At 41.8% G+C, this 17365-nt stretch overlaps 1 protein-coding gene across 6 annotated transcripts in view; it reads left to right on the forward strand.

Moving 5' to 3' along the window:
• Positions 1 to 17365, forward strand: part of LOC102307488 (kelch-like protein 29) — a 273511-nt gene that overhangs the window by 243298 nt on the left and 12848 nt on the right. For all 6 annotated transcript variants that reach the window (XM_014332219.2, XM_005917719.3, XM_005917722.3 and 3 more), the window contains one exon: positions 11952 to 12145. In XM_014332219.2, coding sequence (XP_014187705.1) covers positions 11952 to 12145 — 194 coding nt within the window. The remainder of the gene's footprint in view (positions 1 to 11951; positions 12146 to 17365) is intronic.

Here is a 17365-nt window from a genome sequence, read left to right on the forward strand (position 1 = left end):
CAAGCCTGACTGAAAACCAGCACATCGGCAACATTTCCTTATGATTGCAAGCAAAAAGCCGCTTTAGGCATGGATAAAAAGGCTGTATGAATGTGAATGTGATTGGGTGAATGAGATGTGTGTGTGTGTGTGTGTGTGTGTGTGTGTGCGTGTGCGTGTGCGTGTGTGTGTGTGTGCGTGTGCTCTCCTACAGTGATGGCAGTGAAGTGTGTGTTGTGTACGTGGTGTCTTTTGAATGACCTTGACTTCAGTCTGTCAAATGAGCACTTCCAGGCCGTCCATACGGGAGCAAGACTCCATCAGATCCCCCAGATGTCGTAATACACAATCTGTCAGATGTGTGTACGATGAGTAAATAACAAGCAAAACACTGCTGCCCTTGAAGTAAACGAGGAAGATCTGGGAGTCCATGAATGAGCTAGCGTGCCAGAGGTTAAATCAGTGGTTCTTAACCTGAGGGTCAAGAGCCAGTTAGGTTTAAGGCAGGTCACACGGATGACTAAAGGGATCACATAGGGACACAAATTTCCATTAATTATTTCTCTCTCATGCTTAAATTGTGGTCTTTTTTTTATAGCCGTCCTCAAGTAGCTACAACAGAAACTGCAGTTTTAGATACTTCCACATATTCTGGAGGTTGCTGCTTATTACGAACCAAAAATGTCCAGTTGGCTCTAAACAGTAAGCTGTCATTTCTATGCTATATTGTAATAGCTATACTGATTTTCCTCAGTGTGGTCACTGGCATTTACCAGAAATAAAAAGGTAATAAAGACTATAACTAACAATGAACCTAATAAAAACTAAAACAGTTTCATACATAAAAAGCTAAACTGAAACAAGCGATCCCACTCTGGAAGCTAATCTAAGCTAGACTGAATTTTTTTTAAAAAGTAAATAAAAAAAATTTTAAAAAAAGCAAACCAATAAGAAAATACAAAACTACAATAACACTGGTAGCACTGGTATAATAAGATCATCCAGTCATCAGCCTCCAATTTGGCTGCCTGTGATCTGTAACCTAGCATAATCGCGCTGTTAGTCATAGCCGCTAGCTGCTACCCTAATAATGACTTAATCGGGTAATTGCTAACAGTTAAACAGCTAACATTAACGTGTGTGCTGCCAGGTAATACTTATGATTAGTGTTTAATAATTTGATGATATTTTTGAAATTCCTCATAAAGTGCCGTTCGGTGTTGTGAACATCAACGATTTCAGCTGTTAGCGCTGCAGCGGCGCTGTGTGAAGATGTTTGTCATCTGGAGGAGCCAAAGACAGCACTGTGGCAAACGAGTATCTAATCCGACATTCATTTTTATTAATGAATAGTATCAGTTCTTTTTTGACAACCCTACATTGAGGCTAATTTTTCCTCACAGTAACTCCCAGCTGCCGCTAACTGTTAAGTGCAGTCAGGCTAAACTACCATTAGCTTCGCAATCAGGGACTCATTCAGAAAATAATGAAGAAAATGGTCCTCAAAATTATGTTTTATAATATAACCAATAAAAGATGTTAGATTAGATTTTGCAGAAATTACACATTACAAAACTTAATGCAGTTCATGTTAGACTGAGTGACAAAAGCGTTAGCGTAATTGCAGTATAGTTCTCACACATTATGAACTACATGAATACCAACATGAAATGTAAACCGTACATTATTGCATGCATTGAAACATGAATTTATTTTTTTAAAATATTATTAAATCGATAGGATATTGGCTGTAAACATATTGCCACTGAAATTTTTGGGCATTTAGTTTGTGATGCTTCAGGATTTTCCTCCTACGGGTTTTAGGTGAGTTTATTTGCACTTACAGATGTTTTCTATAATATGTTGATACATTAATTAAGGTTTTACAGGTTTACGCAACACAAAACCACTGTAGCTTGCTGCTAAGAACTTAGGAAGTACACATAGCCTAATCCACAAGTAATGATGGACGTTTTTGATGGTGACGTGTTAAGTATTCATTACTATCCTGCCTTAACAGACGATTATTTGTGTTTTTTGTCTGCTTGAAGCTTTGGGCGGGTCTTTCTATAGAGTTCTTATAACCAGACATTTATATGTGTGAAGGGTGTTGAGCTCTCTAAGGTAGGACTCGGCGGATTTCACCATCAGACATTGATTAGCAACCTGGGGAGAGAGCACACAGATACAAACAGCTGTCACATGCAGAGAAAATCAACACGGGAAATAGAGGTGCATACAAACGAGTTCAAATTAGTTGTCACAATGCTGCTGTTTTTGTTTTCATGTCTGACAATTTGTGTAGAGTAGTGTTTTTGTGAACTAGAGCTAGCAAAAGATGGGGTTTGTCTGTGTTATTCTTGGCACATTGAAGGCTACGTGTTTATTTTAAGAAAACTGAATAATTGTATTAATGTTAGACTTATGCATCTATTTAGTATTTCTCAATGATTACTGTTGACTGCATCTTTATCTAAAAGTCATTTGTCCCTTATTAGCCACATAATGCATCAGTAATGAATTTTATTTTCAGGATTAAGTGTCTTCGTGCTTCAGGAGGCAATTCCAGTGCAGCTGCAGTCGAGTACAAGACCTTAAAATACCCACAGCGAACATGTGGCCAAGACAGCCTCCTTGGGTTAATTGATGCTAAATTTCTACATGTATCCTGGTGCAAGGAAAATGTAAGCAAAGAGTGCAAGTCAGACAAGAAGATTGTGATTTGGAGAAAGGGATGTTTGAGTGCTGGTGGCCAACAGAAAGCAGGGTGATATTGGAGGTGTGGGCGCAGGCCTTACAGTTTCTGTGATGTGCTCTGACACACAGATGGCAGCTGACACAACACAGATAGACTCTCATTCTGTGCTCTCACACCCACTCTCACTCCTCTTCTCCAAAATGGATGTTTTCTCTCTGTTCACGGTTCCATGCCTCAGTCGTCTGACTTGATAGACAGACACACAGACAGATTAATCTGAAAAATATTACTACCTTTCCCTACTTGATTCCTCCCCTCTTTTTTTAACCCCTTTTCCATTGCATTTCCTCTCTATAGCCATTTAAATTTGGATGTAGCACATATGCAAAGAAGCTGGAAGTCACAGTTGAATGATCTCAAATGAACATCCACAGTCACAAACAGCAGCTTCCTCTGTTAACAACAGCCCACATGCACACCTGGTCTTTACCTGGACTCTTAAGGGTAATTTATGTTGTGCTCTTGAGATTTTCACCACCTGGCTGCTAATAAACAGTCTTGGCAAATGTGAAAAATGTTAATGAGAAAATGATGCCTATATCTCTGTGTAAATTATTCTGAAAGCCCTTCAGGCTGGAGCAGCCCTGTATTCTTCGAGCCAAATCACTAGCTCTTGGTTCACAACTTCTGACAGGAAACAGAGGGCTATGAGAGACTGACACTCTCTCACACACCTGTTCTTCTTCTCTTCTTGTGCCCGTTCCAGTGGCAATATACTAATCAAACAGCTGCTTCATATGTCGCTGCATGCAAATATATCTCTGTTGATTTATTTGAATGAAAAGCTAAAGTCGGCATGCTTCAAGGCTCGAGTTTTTGCAGGTGAACCTCCCACCTGCTAAACGGGGTATAGATAAAAGGAGTGCTATATGTGCTACAACTTGTATGGATGTGGGTTGGGTAGCTGAACATATCACACTTTCTTAACTTTTATCCAGTGAATTACCAGAAAACAATCTAAAATATCAACTATACCAGTACTTGTTTCTGTCACTGCTATAGAAATTAAAATACAGTCATCGTAAAAAGAAAGTACACGTTACAAAAAAATTATCTACTGTATTTTTCTGACCATAAGGAGCATTAAGCGAAACAAAACAGTCAAATAAGTCAAACTTTACTCAACTCATTCTTCTTGATTCCTCCATTTCCGTACCATTGATTAATTAATGCTAAATTCTCTCGCAGCTGCTCTATTAATGACTGACCTCGTATTGTGGATGGATTATCTCAGTTGTTCTCCTGACTGAAGTTTGGTCCGTTTACAGCATCCTGCCATGCGATTGCATTTGTCTCTAACCATCAGGAACCCTCACGTTAGCTTTTATCGAGTGGAAAAAAGTTAGCGTTCATCCTCCAGCGTCACTGTGTTTATGTTATGCTAACATAGCTGTGTAGCTAGCGATCACGTAGCATATACCAGTTAGCCCAACTTCAGTAGCCCTACAAACATCACTGCTGTTTAGTTTTCTGTCTTTATTTATGTTGAAAGTGATAGCAGAGCTGTAGGTTTGAATTTGTTTCAGAAATCTCTCAGTCAGAACATGCTATAATATCATGTTTAGGTGGAAGCTAGCGAGCTAACTTCCTGCTAACTTCTAACTCTGTTAAATTTAATAAATTCTGTTTTCATGATGGCTGGATGTTAAACTTAATTGTTACACCTGGTAAAGCAGCAACACTGATCATTTTAATAAATATAAAAGAATTTAGACAGTTTTTAACTCTCAGTGATGTCGCAGTATTTGTTTGACTTTAGGACCTGAAGTTGAAGTTTTGGACCCAGATTACTCCCTGAGGCTCCTGACTACAGTAGCTGCAATCCTCCAACAATCCATCAAGCGGTGCAGCTTCGTAGCTTCCCAAAGTAGTACTAAGACATTTTCTAGATTTTGAGCGCCATGTACCACATAAAATTGGTTCAAGGTCAGTAAGCAAAACCAGAATTCATGCAGAAGGCGCACTGTTGATTTTTGTGAAAATTAAAGGATTTTAACTGCGCCTTATAGTGTGGAAAATACGGTAGACTATGCCCGGCCTTAAAGTTGGGTAAATACAACCTGAGATAAAAAAACAAAACAAAGCTGAAATGCAGAAATGGCTCGAGGTTTGTGGCCATTGTCTTTAATTATTTTGTAATAACACCCAAATGCTCTGCAAACTGCCAAAACTGCTGCTTTTAGAAAAATGCTCACACTTGTTGATTATAAATTAATCAAATGCATGTGATAAATATGATGTAAACATGGCACCTAGCTGCTAGTCACCCTTTTACTTCTTATTGAAGGAGTAAGGGTGTATTACATTTTTCATGCAGTGCTTATGCAGTGGATTTGGTTTAATACTCCCTCCTCTCACCCCAGTCAGTCTCTACATCCCTGAGCCAGGTTCTCCTGGAGGTTTCTTCCTGTTAAAAGGAAGTTTTTCCTTCCCCCTGTCGCCAAGTGCTTGATCGTAGCGGTTGGTCTGAATGCTGGGGTTTCTTCTGTATTATTGTAGGATCCTTACTGTACAGTATAACGCATATTTGAAACTAAGTTAGCTATAGAAAAACAATTATTTGATTCCTGTGAAGGTATTGAGGGCTCAAGGTGACAAATTTAAACCCCCTGCTATTTAACTTTGAAACTATCAGTAGTATGAAGGTAACATTTTTCATGATAAATATGATATTGGACAAAAAATCAGCTGTTTCTGAGGTTTTCAGATTGTTCTGTGGAATGAGCTAGTAGCTGAGTTATGGTTGCCACCCTGTGTCTGCATTTTAGCATGCTGCTTATTCAAAACTCTAGGCTGCGGTAAATGCTATATGTTGTGTTATATTGGACAAATGTTTTAAAAAAAATCATTTTGTTGAAGTGCAGTTCTGAGAGATTATCAGCATGAATAAATGCGTCCCCCAGACAATGCTTGCAGAGACATTTAAGTGAAAACAAACTGCCAAATCCCTTCAAACCCCGAAGAGCGTGACACGCTGATTTGATCACAAACTGACGGTTTTTCTTTTACAAACAAGCTGGATTTACTCACATGACTAACACAGGTTTTTGAAATCCACATTAGAGTCCACATTTGGTGGTGCATGTGTGTGTGTGTGGGGGGGCAGTGGGAAGAGACTACGATAGACTGTGTTCATGAGAGTGAGATAGCTGGAGTTGTTGCAGGGATTAATGTGAGTTTGTAACTTAAGGGCACGAGTTGCTGCTTGATATAATCTAGAGCATCAGCTCCTCTCTGCAGGCGATAAATGCTTTTTTTCCCTTTTTTTTTTTTTGCATTCCAGTGAGCACGCTCAGTTTTTTTAAGGTTACGCTGCTGTGAACCTGTATGGTTTAAGCATACTTAACAGCATGAGTAAATGCAGGATTTGTTATCATGCCTTTCCTGTTTGTGCACTGTATTCCACCACTTGCTGTTTGCATCTCAAGGCTTTTAATAGCAAGTGTGGAGGATACTGTAGCCATTGTTAAGTCCATGTTTGTGTGCGATTCCAGAGTAGTTGTAACTGCAGCACGACGCACTCCTCTGCCTCTTAATGGATCTTTTTGTCAGTGCTGAGGTGTATAGAGCCCAAGTGGTTTTGTTATCCTAACAAGGTTTTTTTTTCCTCCCTTTCCTCCCGACTCACTTTTCCTCACTCTATAAACGCTGTAGTTTGTATCTCGGGGGAAATGATGCATGTCAGTATCTCAATGACTGGCAGCCCATCCATTAAGGTTTATCGCATGTGTGTGAAAAATAGAGACAAGTATGGAGAAAAGCATGGTTCATCATCCCCACTACCCCCCAGTTAACTACATTAGTGAATTGGATCCAGTGCCTTGGGCGCCTTCTTGATGATTAGATTGCATGACTTGCGTGTTTTGGAGACAGCTAGTCTATGGACATGTGGTCAGAAATGGAGGCTGTGTGGTCAGCATTAAAAGGCAGGAACCGGTCGACAGCTTCCAAATTAACCAGAGGCGGTACAAACGAGACCAAATGTGTCAGTCGTCAAATGAACTGCAACAGCCAAGCAGCGACCTCAGATGATGAAAAATTAGGCCAACGGGGGAAGTGTTAAAAGGTGCAGTTCCTCAAATAGCCACTGAGCGACGACTCCAAATGGGAATCAGTCCCCACGGGCTCCCATATCAACCTGCCAATCTTTAAAGCAAAATTAAACATCTTTGAGGCCTGGTGCTACAAAAAATCTCTCATTTCTATTACCGATTTTCTCTTTCATGATAAATTAATGAGGGGAAAACTTTTTTATAACCTTCCTCTTTTTCATTCAGCTGCTCCGTTTAGAAGTTGCCACAGTGGATCGCCTTCCTGCATCGCTGAGCTGTCCCAAACCCAACTAAAATCTGAGCATCTTCACCGCCTCCAGCTCCTCCTGGTGTCTTTTTGATAGTGCTACTATCTCCAGCCTACCTGTTTAAAACCTACAAAAGCTTGAAGTTACCTCATTCACTGCCATTGACGTCTATAGCCGTCAATGGCAGTGAATGAGTCAATGGGTTTAACTCATTCACTGCCAATGGCTGGCAGTGAATGAGTTAAGCTTAATTAGGTGCATGGCTGCTCCAAGTGATCAGTGGTCATTGACACAGTCCCCTCGCTGTCAGCTAGGCTTCGCCCTCAGCTAATAAGAGTCACTGAAGTGGAAGCGTGTTTCTGGTGTCTTTTTGAAGCATTTTTAATGCAACTATCTGATAAATATCATAACTTGCTGTGCAGGTATTTGTTCCAACAGTCCATCTAAGATATCAGTCCTCTACTTTTAGTCAGTATAGCATCTCATTTGCATGTTATTTAGCTCTAATAAGCAGGTATCTGGTATCTGTCTATGGATACAACGTTGCACTTCACTCTCTTCCTTTAAAAAGGGAGTTTTTCCTTCTCACTGTCGCCAAGTTCTTACTCACAGGGGCCCGTCTGATTGTTGGGATTTTCTCTCTATTATTGGCGCTACAAGATTTAAAATTAAATACAGTTGTGATCAATTTTGTGCTAAAACGGCCTCTAAAAAGCTCTACAATGCACAGTCCAGAAGCAGTGTGTCATTATGCTGTGGCTACGTCCATATCTTATATTGCCTCTGATACATTTCATGGCATGAATTCCTGTGTCACATTAGATCACACTTACCGATTGATGTTATTCTTAGATGCTATAGCACATTGATGTTGTTCCATAATCAGAGGAAACAAGATGGCGAGCACACGCACGCAGATAACAGATACACATACATATTCACAAGGCTTTAGATGTGTAATGCCACTGAGCAAATCCGACGGCAGGCTGCATTTGGTTCATTTTTATGGTCTGTGAGTCAGATGTTTGTTTCCGAGTTATTGTTAAAAAGTGAGGGCCTGAGGGCCAATATCTTCTTATGTACTGCATTTTCTCAGCAGCCTGTAATGACATCAGTCTTAGCTGGTGAAGCCCACGTCCACCACACGTTCCAGCTTTTTGAAGATGACGGAAATGGGTTTAATCTTTCGGCATTCTCTTGAAGTGCCAAATCAGTCTTATAGAAGACATAAATAAATAAATAAAGACTTGATTCTATTTTAAAAAGGATAAAACTAACAAACAGCCTGACAAGTATTGTCTGTGTATAACATCTCTTCATATTGTGCATTCCTTTGTACCATACAGCTCAAACAGTATTAAGAGCACATTGCAGGGCAGCGCTTTTGCTCAGGATAGTTTGATATCATTGATGAACATGTGCACTGTAGTTTCCAGTATTTTTAGTGAACATCGTCAACGGCATCCTGATGCCTTAAATACCATCAAGGGACCTAATATGTATTCATCTGCCACCCTAAAAAAATGGTTTTCAGTAAATGTTCTATTTGGCTAAAAAGTGAAGTACCAAGCTGTGTTAGAAAATTACTTTGTTAGATTTACTTTGTCTGTAAGAACGACTAGGATTGGCGCTGGGTGCCACAGATTGTTAGGGAAATTGGAAAATGCTGGAGACGGATGGAATTGTCCAATAGGGAATAAAAATAACTCCAGCCTTTTGGTTTTGTCGCTGGTGAAAAATGCAGTGTAGCCAGTAAACATGCACACCACCCACCAATAACCAGGTTGTATGCCGATAAGTCAATCAGATTATCCCCCCCCCCCATCAATTTTATTAATTACCAGTTAATTAATTAAGGTCGGATCGCCACGTAGAGTCTGCAGACAGGTGGAGAAATGGCACGTCCATCTGCCAATCGTCGTGAGCAAACGCGGCAGCTGCGGCTGCATGTTTTGCACGGCATCCGTCTCGATTCACCTGTTGTTATCAAACATAATAGTTCTCATGCAGTCTGGTCATGTGGGAACACAATCACACTTTGCGGGGATGCCTCGCACCTGGGTGACACGAAATTATAACGCTGATTTGTTGACGCATTAGTCGCGGTGCGCGCCGCGAGCATCAGCCTGTCATTTTTATCCGCGTTACGCATTCGAAAGCCGAGCCTCGTCGAAAGCCTGGCCTCTTTCTTTCATTCACAACCTCGTCCTGCCCTTCCTATCAGTCTTTCGTTCTGTCTCTAACCTGACATAAAGGAACACAATCCCACGTTGTTTGTTTCGTTGTAACCCCGCAGCTGCATTTTCAAGATGATTGTCCCTGCGTGATGAAACAGTCCCTGTCAAGAGCTACAGACGATTACATGGCTTCACGCGGTGATCAGTCTGTATGTAAACACTTTTTTTTTTTAAAGAAAGCAATCGATGTAGCGCAGAATGTCGATGATTAAACTCATACGTTGTCTTTAGTGACGATGAAAACAGCTTCTGTCTGACTGAGGGAAGAGGAAACAGAAGGACAGAGATGGTCTTTGTTTTTGTAATCAGCGGAGTGTCTCCCTCCTTGCTTTGGCTCCTCTGCCTTGGAGATATAATCGAACCATATACACCCACTCTCGAGTCTTTTTAGTGTCAGTCCTCATGTCACGGTTCACATTAAATGCTTGACGGTGAATCACACACGTAATGAATTCAATCAGATTTGCAACCTGCGAAACAGCCTCGAGACGGCGGCTTTCTTCTGACCTGCACGTGTTCCCTTTTATTACAACTCCTGACCCTTTCTGATTGGATGATAGCTGTGCTGTGTTTACATTAATGGGATTTGAAGCCCATTTCCCTAATCTGCTTCTTATTGAAAGATACTGGGTCTCACGTGATGAGCACATTGTTATCTGAAGAAGTCAGAATGGCAGTTTTTATTCAGCATTATAGCTATTTCTGTTTTGTGTCTAAAGCTTTGAATTTGGAGAAATGCAGCCAGTATTTCTAATCGTCTGAATATTTGAAGAGCAAGAATTGGAATCAGATAAAGTGCTGCAGGAAAAATGATCTCTTCTTTCAAAATATGTAAAAATATAATTGCATAAATGTTTTATTCCAAGCCCTAGCAATGTTTTTCCCTTTACAATAATACCCAGGGCTATTATCTGGCTCTTTAGCAGCCACTGTGTTCACTAGCTGGTCGCCAACTGCGTCTGCTATACGAATGAACCAAAACGGCGACACCGCGGGCCACGAGACATTTATTATGTGCAGAAATATGGAAACCGGCTGTTTGCAGCAGTGCCGTGTGACTTTTGTCTGTCCCGTAATCAGCATCACTCAGCAGCATCTGACCCTTAAATTTGTGAACCTCCCCCGATGTGGTCCGAGGGGTAATTACATCTGCCGGGGAATGACCACGTGCTAGTCCTTCTATCTCAGCGGGGTTCGGTTACTCAATCTGATTCGGGCAAGTGTGTGAGCGTGAGTGTTCGAAAAGTGCTAATTGGCACTCTTGAGTGTTTCAAGTCCACCTTTCCTAGAGCAGCTTCTGTGTCACCACTTTGTCAGACTGACACTCGATTTTAAACCCACCCCATCCCCTCGGCAGCTGTTGCCAAGGTCATTATCAGACCTCGAGAATATTCCCAAAGGCTAATTCACCCATATCCTCTGGCACTTTATCTAACAGCCTTCTCACAGGAAGGTGGTTGCAATGAGTGCTTCCAGGTGTCATTTAAATTCAGCCTGACTTCAAATGCTGCACAGACCGCGGTGGCGAAGCATCCGTACGCTAAAACAAACACCTGTATGTTGTATGAATGGGAGAAGACACCTGTGCCGTGATGAAGGTCGTTGACCCCAGTGAGAAAACTGGAGTTAAAAATGACTTTTAAGTGTGGCACTTTTAATATTCACTCAAGCGCTTCAAGTGTAAGATTTTGTTGTCTTGGGAATTCTGCCCCCAGTTTTCAGACAAAGGTGTTTTTCTTTACAACAAAGACGCAACCTTGATTACGGAGGCTCGCTTTAGTCTGAATGGATGCGTGTTTTAATCACAAATCCTGGATCCGTTTGCGCCTCTTTAATGAGGCCCGCTCCAGCTGGAAGGCTGTCGGCGCGGCTGCTTTGATCAGTGGCCCATGGACACGGGATTACGCTGCTAACACACCGCGCTAATGGAGCCGCAAGTCAAAAACACACACCCGCGTGGCGCATGCACGCACACACATGCCCAAACAGGAATGCAAATGTGGGGAAATATACATATAAAACGCACACGCTCAACCTCTGACAAGGGCACAATCCAATAAGCCAGCGTCTTGTTCTCATGCAGCCCTTTGTGTCAGGCCCTTTCATCTGGCTGTGTCTGTTTGGGTCGGCTGAGTTTTAGGCTCCGCGTTGACGTCTCTGCCAAAGAGGGCTCAGCGAGTAAGGTCCAAAGCTCAGTGCTGACACACAGCCCAACTCTAGAGACTAATGGCTTGTAGCTCCCAACATATGTTGTTTTGTGTAATTGCTTTAATTGCTGTCATTGTACGTAATGGTTGGTCTTTTTCATCTTCCCTGGTGGTGTAGGCATTCTGCTAATTATATCTGTCAGCCCTGCAGCCAAATTGAGCATTTCACTGTGAATTCAGAGCAGTGGGAACTTTTAAAATCAGAGCGTTTCTGTAAACTATTGGTGTGCGTGTGTGGGTGTAAATGAGTGACTGACTGCTGGGTGTTACAGGGGTTTTCATAAGTAATTCTCCTCATCCTGGAGCTGTTTAATAGAAGCGGGGTCGCGAACTTTGCTCATCAGTCAAGTCTAAACCTTGACCTGCGCGTAGTTCTGCTTCTTTTATCTGTTTTATTAACTAGAAAAAAAGGTGAAATGACTATATGGGTAATTTCATAAGCCTAAGAAAATGTCTTTGTTTCCGTTCAGGTACGACACCATCACCAACCAGTGGGAGACGGTTTCTCCTCTCCCCAAGCCGGTCCATTCTGCCGCAGCCACCGTGTGCGGAGGGAAGATCTACGTGTTCGGTGGTGTGAATGAGGCCGGGCGCTCGGCGGGTGTGCTCCAGTCCTACGTACCGCAAAGCAACACCTGGAGTTTCATCGAATCGCCCATGATAGGTAAGACAGGTGAAAACACACAACGTGTTTGTCACAGATTCACACATGCAGCAAAAAAAAGTGAAGGGATGTTATGTCCTCAGGGGACTTGTCGCCATTGTTGCATCAACTTTTGTCTGATGACGGACCTGTTTCTCTCAGATATTCCCAAATGTAGGGTCCTTCTTCCTCATTGTGCTGTCAAATAAATTTAGTTGAAAGAGAATTAGCCCCTGAAAACCTCCACGCTTTTCTTTCAAGGCATCACATCAGAGCATCAGTATTTAGACTGCTTTTTATTTGCGATGTAAAATCTAAAGTGGAAACGGCACAAAATGCAAAAGTATTAGTTTAACCATTTATATGCATCCATTCGTTTATTCTTTGACATCTTACTATCACATTAGAGAGCAACAAGATATCTTTGGGCCTCAATTATGGCTGCCTGGTTGCCTAGCAACAGTGTTCTCACAACTCTACCCAGATGAACCCCTTCACTTCACGTCATGCGCTCGACTTACCCTGTCGAAATCATAAACTCCTTCTTTATCAGTGCAGTCCTGTTACACAGCACATTACTATGAGACCTTATATTTTCTTAGCGTGCATAAAACCAGACTCAATCAGTTTTATAAGTTTAAGTTTGCAGCTCTGTTGCCTCATAGCAAGAAGAGAAGGTCCTGGGTTTGCATGGCTTCTTTCCACAGTCCAAAGACTGTGAACGTTAACTGGTACTTCAAAATTAGCCTTTGGTGGGAATGTGAGTGTTAATGGTTGTCTCTGGTGCACTGGGATGGACTGGCAACCCTGGACAGGTTACCTGCAAGGTGGCCAGATATTACAGGTTGCCCTATAATAGCTGGGCAGGTTCCAGATTAATGGATAGATTGATGGAGGGATGTCCTGTCCCTCCCCTCACACCCAACCGACCAATAGGTGGTCGTCTGATCGTTGGGGTTTTCTGTCTATTATTGTAGGGTCTCCATCTTACAAGATAAAGTGCCTTGAGGTGACTGTTGTTGTAATTTGGTGCTGGATAAATAAAACTGAGTTGAAAGGATGGACTGATGGTGGTTTACCGATATATGCCAGTACTATAGTGGTCTGTTTGTGCTGTTGAGCTTGAAGGTGTTTGAACATGCTGTCTAGGAAATTCGACTAGCACAAATGTAATCTATATCTGTCGCTATTTAGACAGCAAAGATTTCTGGCACAACTTCGCCTACTTCCAAGGTGCGTGGAGAGAATGTTTCCGTGTTATGATGTCCTCTTGTTTTTGAATCTAACTGCTGCACTGACTTCTAATTAAATGTAATCATTTTATGGGTCTTTTTGTATATTTGTAATATTCTTCTTACAAACGGGGGGGAGGGATTACGTCTCCTCCCCCCCGTCTTCATCATTAATGATCTAGTGCAGTATTTACTTGGGCATGACTTAACCAGTTAACCAATACCAACCTGTTATATGTCAGCTGGTTTATCAATGAAGCTGTGATTGGTTAATTTGAATGTTTTTTGCTACCCTGATGAAGGCCACAAGCCGAAACGCGTTGGTCAGTCAATAAAGTTGTTCTTCTTCCCTTTAAGTGTTGCTGGAGTTCCTGCGTTGTGTCTGTTTGGACAGCAAATGATAATAATTTCCAATTATTTATCACAGTCAGTTGCTTTATTGTTGGAAAGCAATTGCATGTAATTGACTTGACCCCATTCAGACTGACAGCAACCCGACTTTGTTTCATTGTATCATTTATGGCAGGTTTTAGTGGCAGTGTTGGTTTATTGATCTCATTTTATTTTTGCATTGAAAAATTATTGAAGTGAGAGAACTTTGTTGTTGGATTATTGCAATAATATCATCATATTGTGAGTGAAGTGTTTTGATAAGACTGTATCATGGGGTGTCTGGTGATTCCCAGCTGTACACAGTCACCCACCAAAACTGGAGCAACTACTGCTCGGATGGTCTGTTAATACAATGAACCACACAACAAACCATGCTGTTCCTCAGTTTGTATTATAAAAGCTCCAAGTGGCACTAACACCACAAAACCAGTCCAGAGGTCGAGTTGACTGATTTGACCGAACTAGGATGACGCCTAGCAGATAGCTACCAGCCGAGTTGGCACTCCTCTTTAACTCACAGTGCCTTTGGCCCTAATAATGCGACACAATTGCCAAAACCATTTTTCTCTGCTAAGCTGTAATTGTGTTTGTTTGTGTTGTAAAGTAGGGCATTTTAATGAGGGAGTCTGTGGCGACTAACTTGCTCTAGGAGTCAGGCCCGAGTGGTTTAATTTTTCAGAGCCAGAGTTTGGTTCCCGATGCTTTCTTTTCATCTGTATGGCCATGTAAACATAAAACCAACTACTTGGATTAGATACTTTGTAGTTTTTTTCCCCAATTAAGGAAACCTTCAGTGTTTATCCTTCCAGTGAAAATGCTGAACCACACCTGAAAATTCAGCAGCCTGTTTTTTCTTTTTCTCTTTATCGTTATCATCCTCCTCGGGATTTTCCATTATTCCCCCTCTTCCCACATTATTGCGCTGTCATAATAATGAGAAGACCATCGCTAAAATGATAGGTGGTTCTGACGATAGTTTCTGACATGTTATTGGCCAAACTGTGATCTGAATAACATCAGAATAACACCTGGATCCACATTCCAGTCTGATCCACCGGGGAGCCGTGAAGGACGAAAAGCCAGAAGAAAGCTGCCGTGACTCAAAGGTAGAAGGAAAAACACAAAAGCGTACCAAGCCTACAACTTTGTTATTCAGAGCACTGGCAGATGTCTTCCCAGTGCAAAGATCTTATCCACAGGCATTTCTTCACAAATATAAGTATCCTTGAAAGGTGCAGAGCAGGCGAGATTGCTATTGATTTGAACATATTCTGCGAATCTCTTTGTTTCACATTCTGGCCTGGACAACACTATTGCACACAAGTCAGCTTTAAGCCTAACCTACAAACTTCTTTGTGCTCTATAGATAATTCGATATTTTGTGAGAAAGAGTTAAAAAAAAAAAAAGGTTGATAAGTGGGATTTGACTGAATTGTGTTTCTCTCTTTGCAAGCTAAGAACCAGCGTTGCCTGCAATAAGATTCTCATCCAAGCCAAGAAACAGCTCCGGACATAATTGCAAGAAATATTGCAAATTGTTTAATCCACACAAAAAAACAGAAGATATAACTTGTTAATTAGTAAGATTTAGAAGTGCTGAGGGGCAGTTTGTTACCTTCTGGCAGAGGCAGGAGAGCTGTTTCCAGTCCGTGAGCTAATCCAAGCTAACAGAACTGCAGAGTGTAGCCTTGTTTTATCCATACTGACATGAGAGCAGTGCCGGTCTTCTCATCTTACTCTTACAATGTGCATACATGCCAGGATATTTAAAAAGTTCCTTTATGGTTGGATTTAATTAGCAATCTGCTACAGTCATCTCCAGCCCCATATTTTTGTTTTGGATCTTCACTAGGATGGCTTTGCATGATTTCATCTCATTTCATCCATTGATTGATCCATTTCATCCCCCTGTTCAAGGACTTCAGTGTTTTAGCTCCTGTCTCTTAAAGGCCAGACGCCCTCAAAGCTCACTTTTCTTTGAAGTAACAATGATTAAATATTACAGTTTCTTGCATGGCTTTGTCTTTATGCTGAGTCGGTCCATTGAGCTTTGTGGGCATCTCGTATGCAGAGCGATCTCACACTTCAGTCAGGTTGAGGCCTGGACTTTGACTGAGTCATTGCAACGCGTTAATACTTTTCTTTTTCTGTTGGAGATCTGCTGCTATGCTTCAGCCAACATGTCAGACATATGGCTTCATATTTGATTCTTGGATACTTTGGTTTACAGAGGAGTTCATGGTGCCCTGGTCCTGTATCTGTAAAACAGGCCTAAATCATCACCCCTCCTCCCCCATGCTTGACAGTTAGTATGAGGTGTTTGTGCTGATATGTCGGGTGCTGTGCATTATGGCCGTACATCTCGTCTGTCCAAAAGACATTGTTCCATGTGGTTTGTCGAGAGGCAGCTTTGCAGACCTAAACCACCCTGCCATGTTCTGTTACAGAGACTAGGCTTTCTCCTGGACCCCGTTCCAAAAAATGCTGTGCTTGTTCAGCCTTTTACTAACTGTACTGTCATGAACTTTAACATTTAACATGCTAACTGAGGCCTGCAGAGTCTGAGATGTAGCTCTTGTATCTCTGAGCATTGCACGCTCATTGTGTTAACACTCACCTGAGTGCTCCAGACCAGTAGTCTACCAAAACTTCTGCTTTTGTAGAAGCGCTCACACTTGCTGATGATCAGATAATACACACCTGGCTGCTAGCTAGTAATCCAGCTTCATGCCAGTCTCTTTTGAGCAAATCGTCCTCTGTGGTGTTGGCTTTTGGCTTTTGTTGGTTCAGTAGAACAAACTGTATGCATTGTTCTCCTGTGCTTTCTTCTCTAGGAAAGATTTGACTTTATTTCACAACTGGAAAAAAACCTCTACCTTACTTGTAGAGCACTGAAAAAACTTGTTAAAAAAGTGTTATTATCAAGAGCAAAAGCTACGGCTGTGCAGGCATCGACTGTGCAAGGAAAGATGATATCAGCCGGGCCGAAGAATTGGAAACCTAGCAGACTAGCAGAGCCGTCTGAAGCCTGAGCTTATGGGTCGCAGCCATTAATTGTACATCCACTGACCTCATTAATTGAAACTTTGGACCATGTTTAATATGAGAATCCACTTTTGTTATATACATAGCAAAAAAGGGAAAAGCATGAAAGAGCCACTTCAACAAATTATAGCACATCCTGGGAGCTTAATGGCTATGGCGCATGCCTCAAAACCGCGCTGTCCACAGTTCAGCAGAAACACAGAGTCAGAGAAGTATTTGAAAGTTACACCAGCACAGAGACACTTTGTTGAGCGCTGTCGCCCCGAAACTTGCTTTCAGTTACTGGAGCCGTCTCAGGGCTTTACTACTGTGAAGGAAACGATGATTATGTAACACGGGTGTTTGGGGCGAGCGCTATGTGGTATTAAAAGGCTTGCAGAGCAGCTGGCACAGGAGAAACACACACATATATACGCACACACAGAAACACATAGATCCAGACATGCACACACACAACGGCTGCTTGCCTCACATAAACCGCGCATCCCTGAGGACCACAGGTACACAAATTATATAACAAGCCGGGAGGTTACACGTGCGTGCGTGTATGCATTGTGTGTATGTGTGTGTG

The sequence above is a fragment of the Haplochromis burtoni genome, unplaced genomic scaffold (assembly GCF_018398535.1).
Source record: "Haplochromis burtoni strain Fernald_Lab_line unplaced genomic scaffold, NCSU_Asbu1 Contig_28, whole genome shotgun sequence".
Lineage (NCBI taxonomy): Eukaryota > Metazoa > Chordata > Actinopteri > Cichliformes > Cichlidae > Haplochromis > Haplochromis burtoni.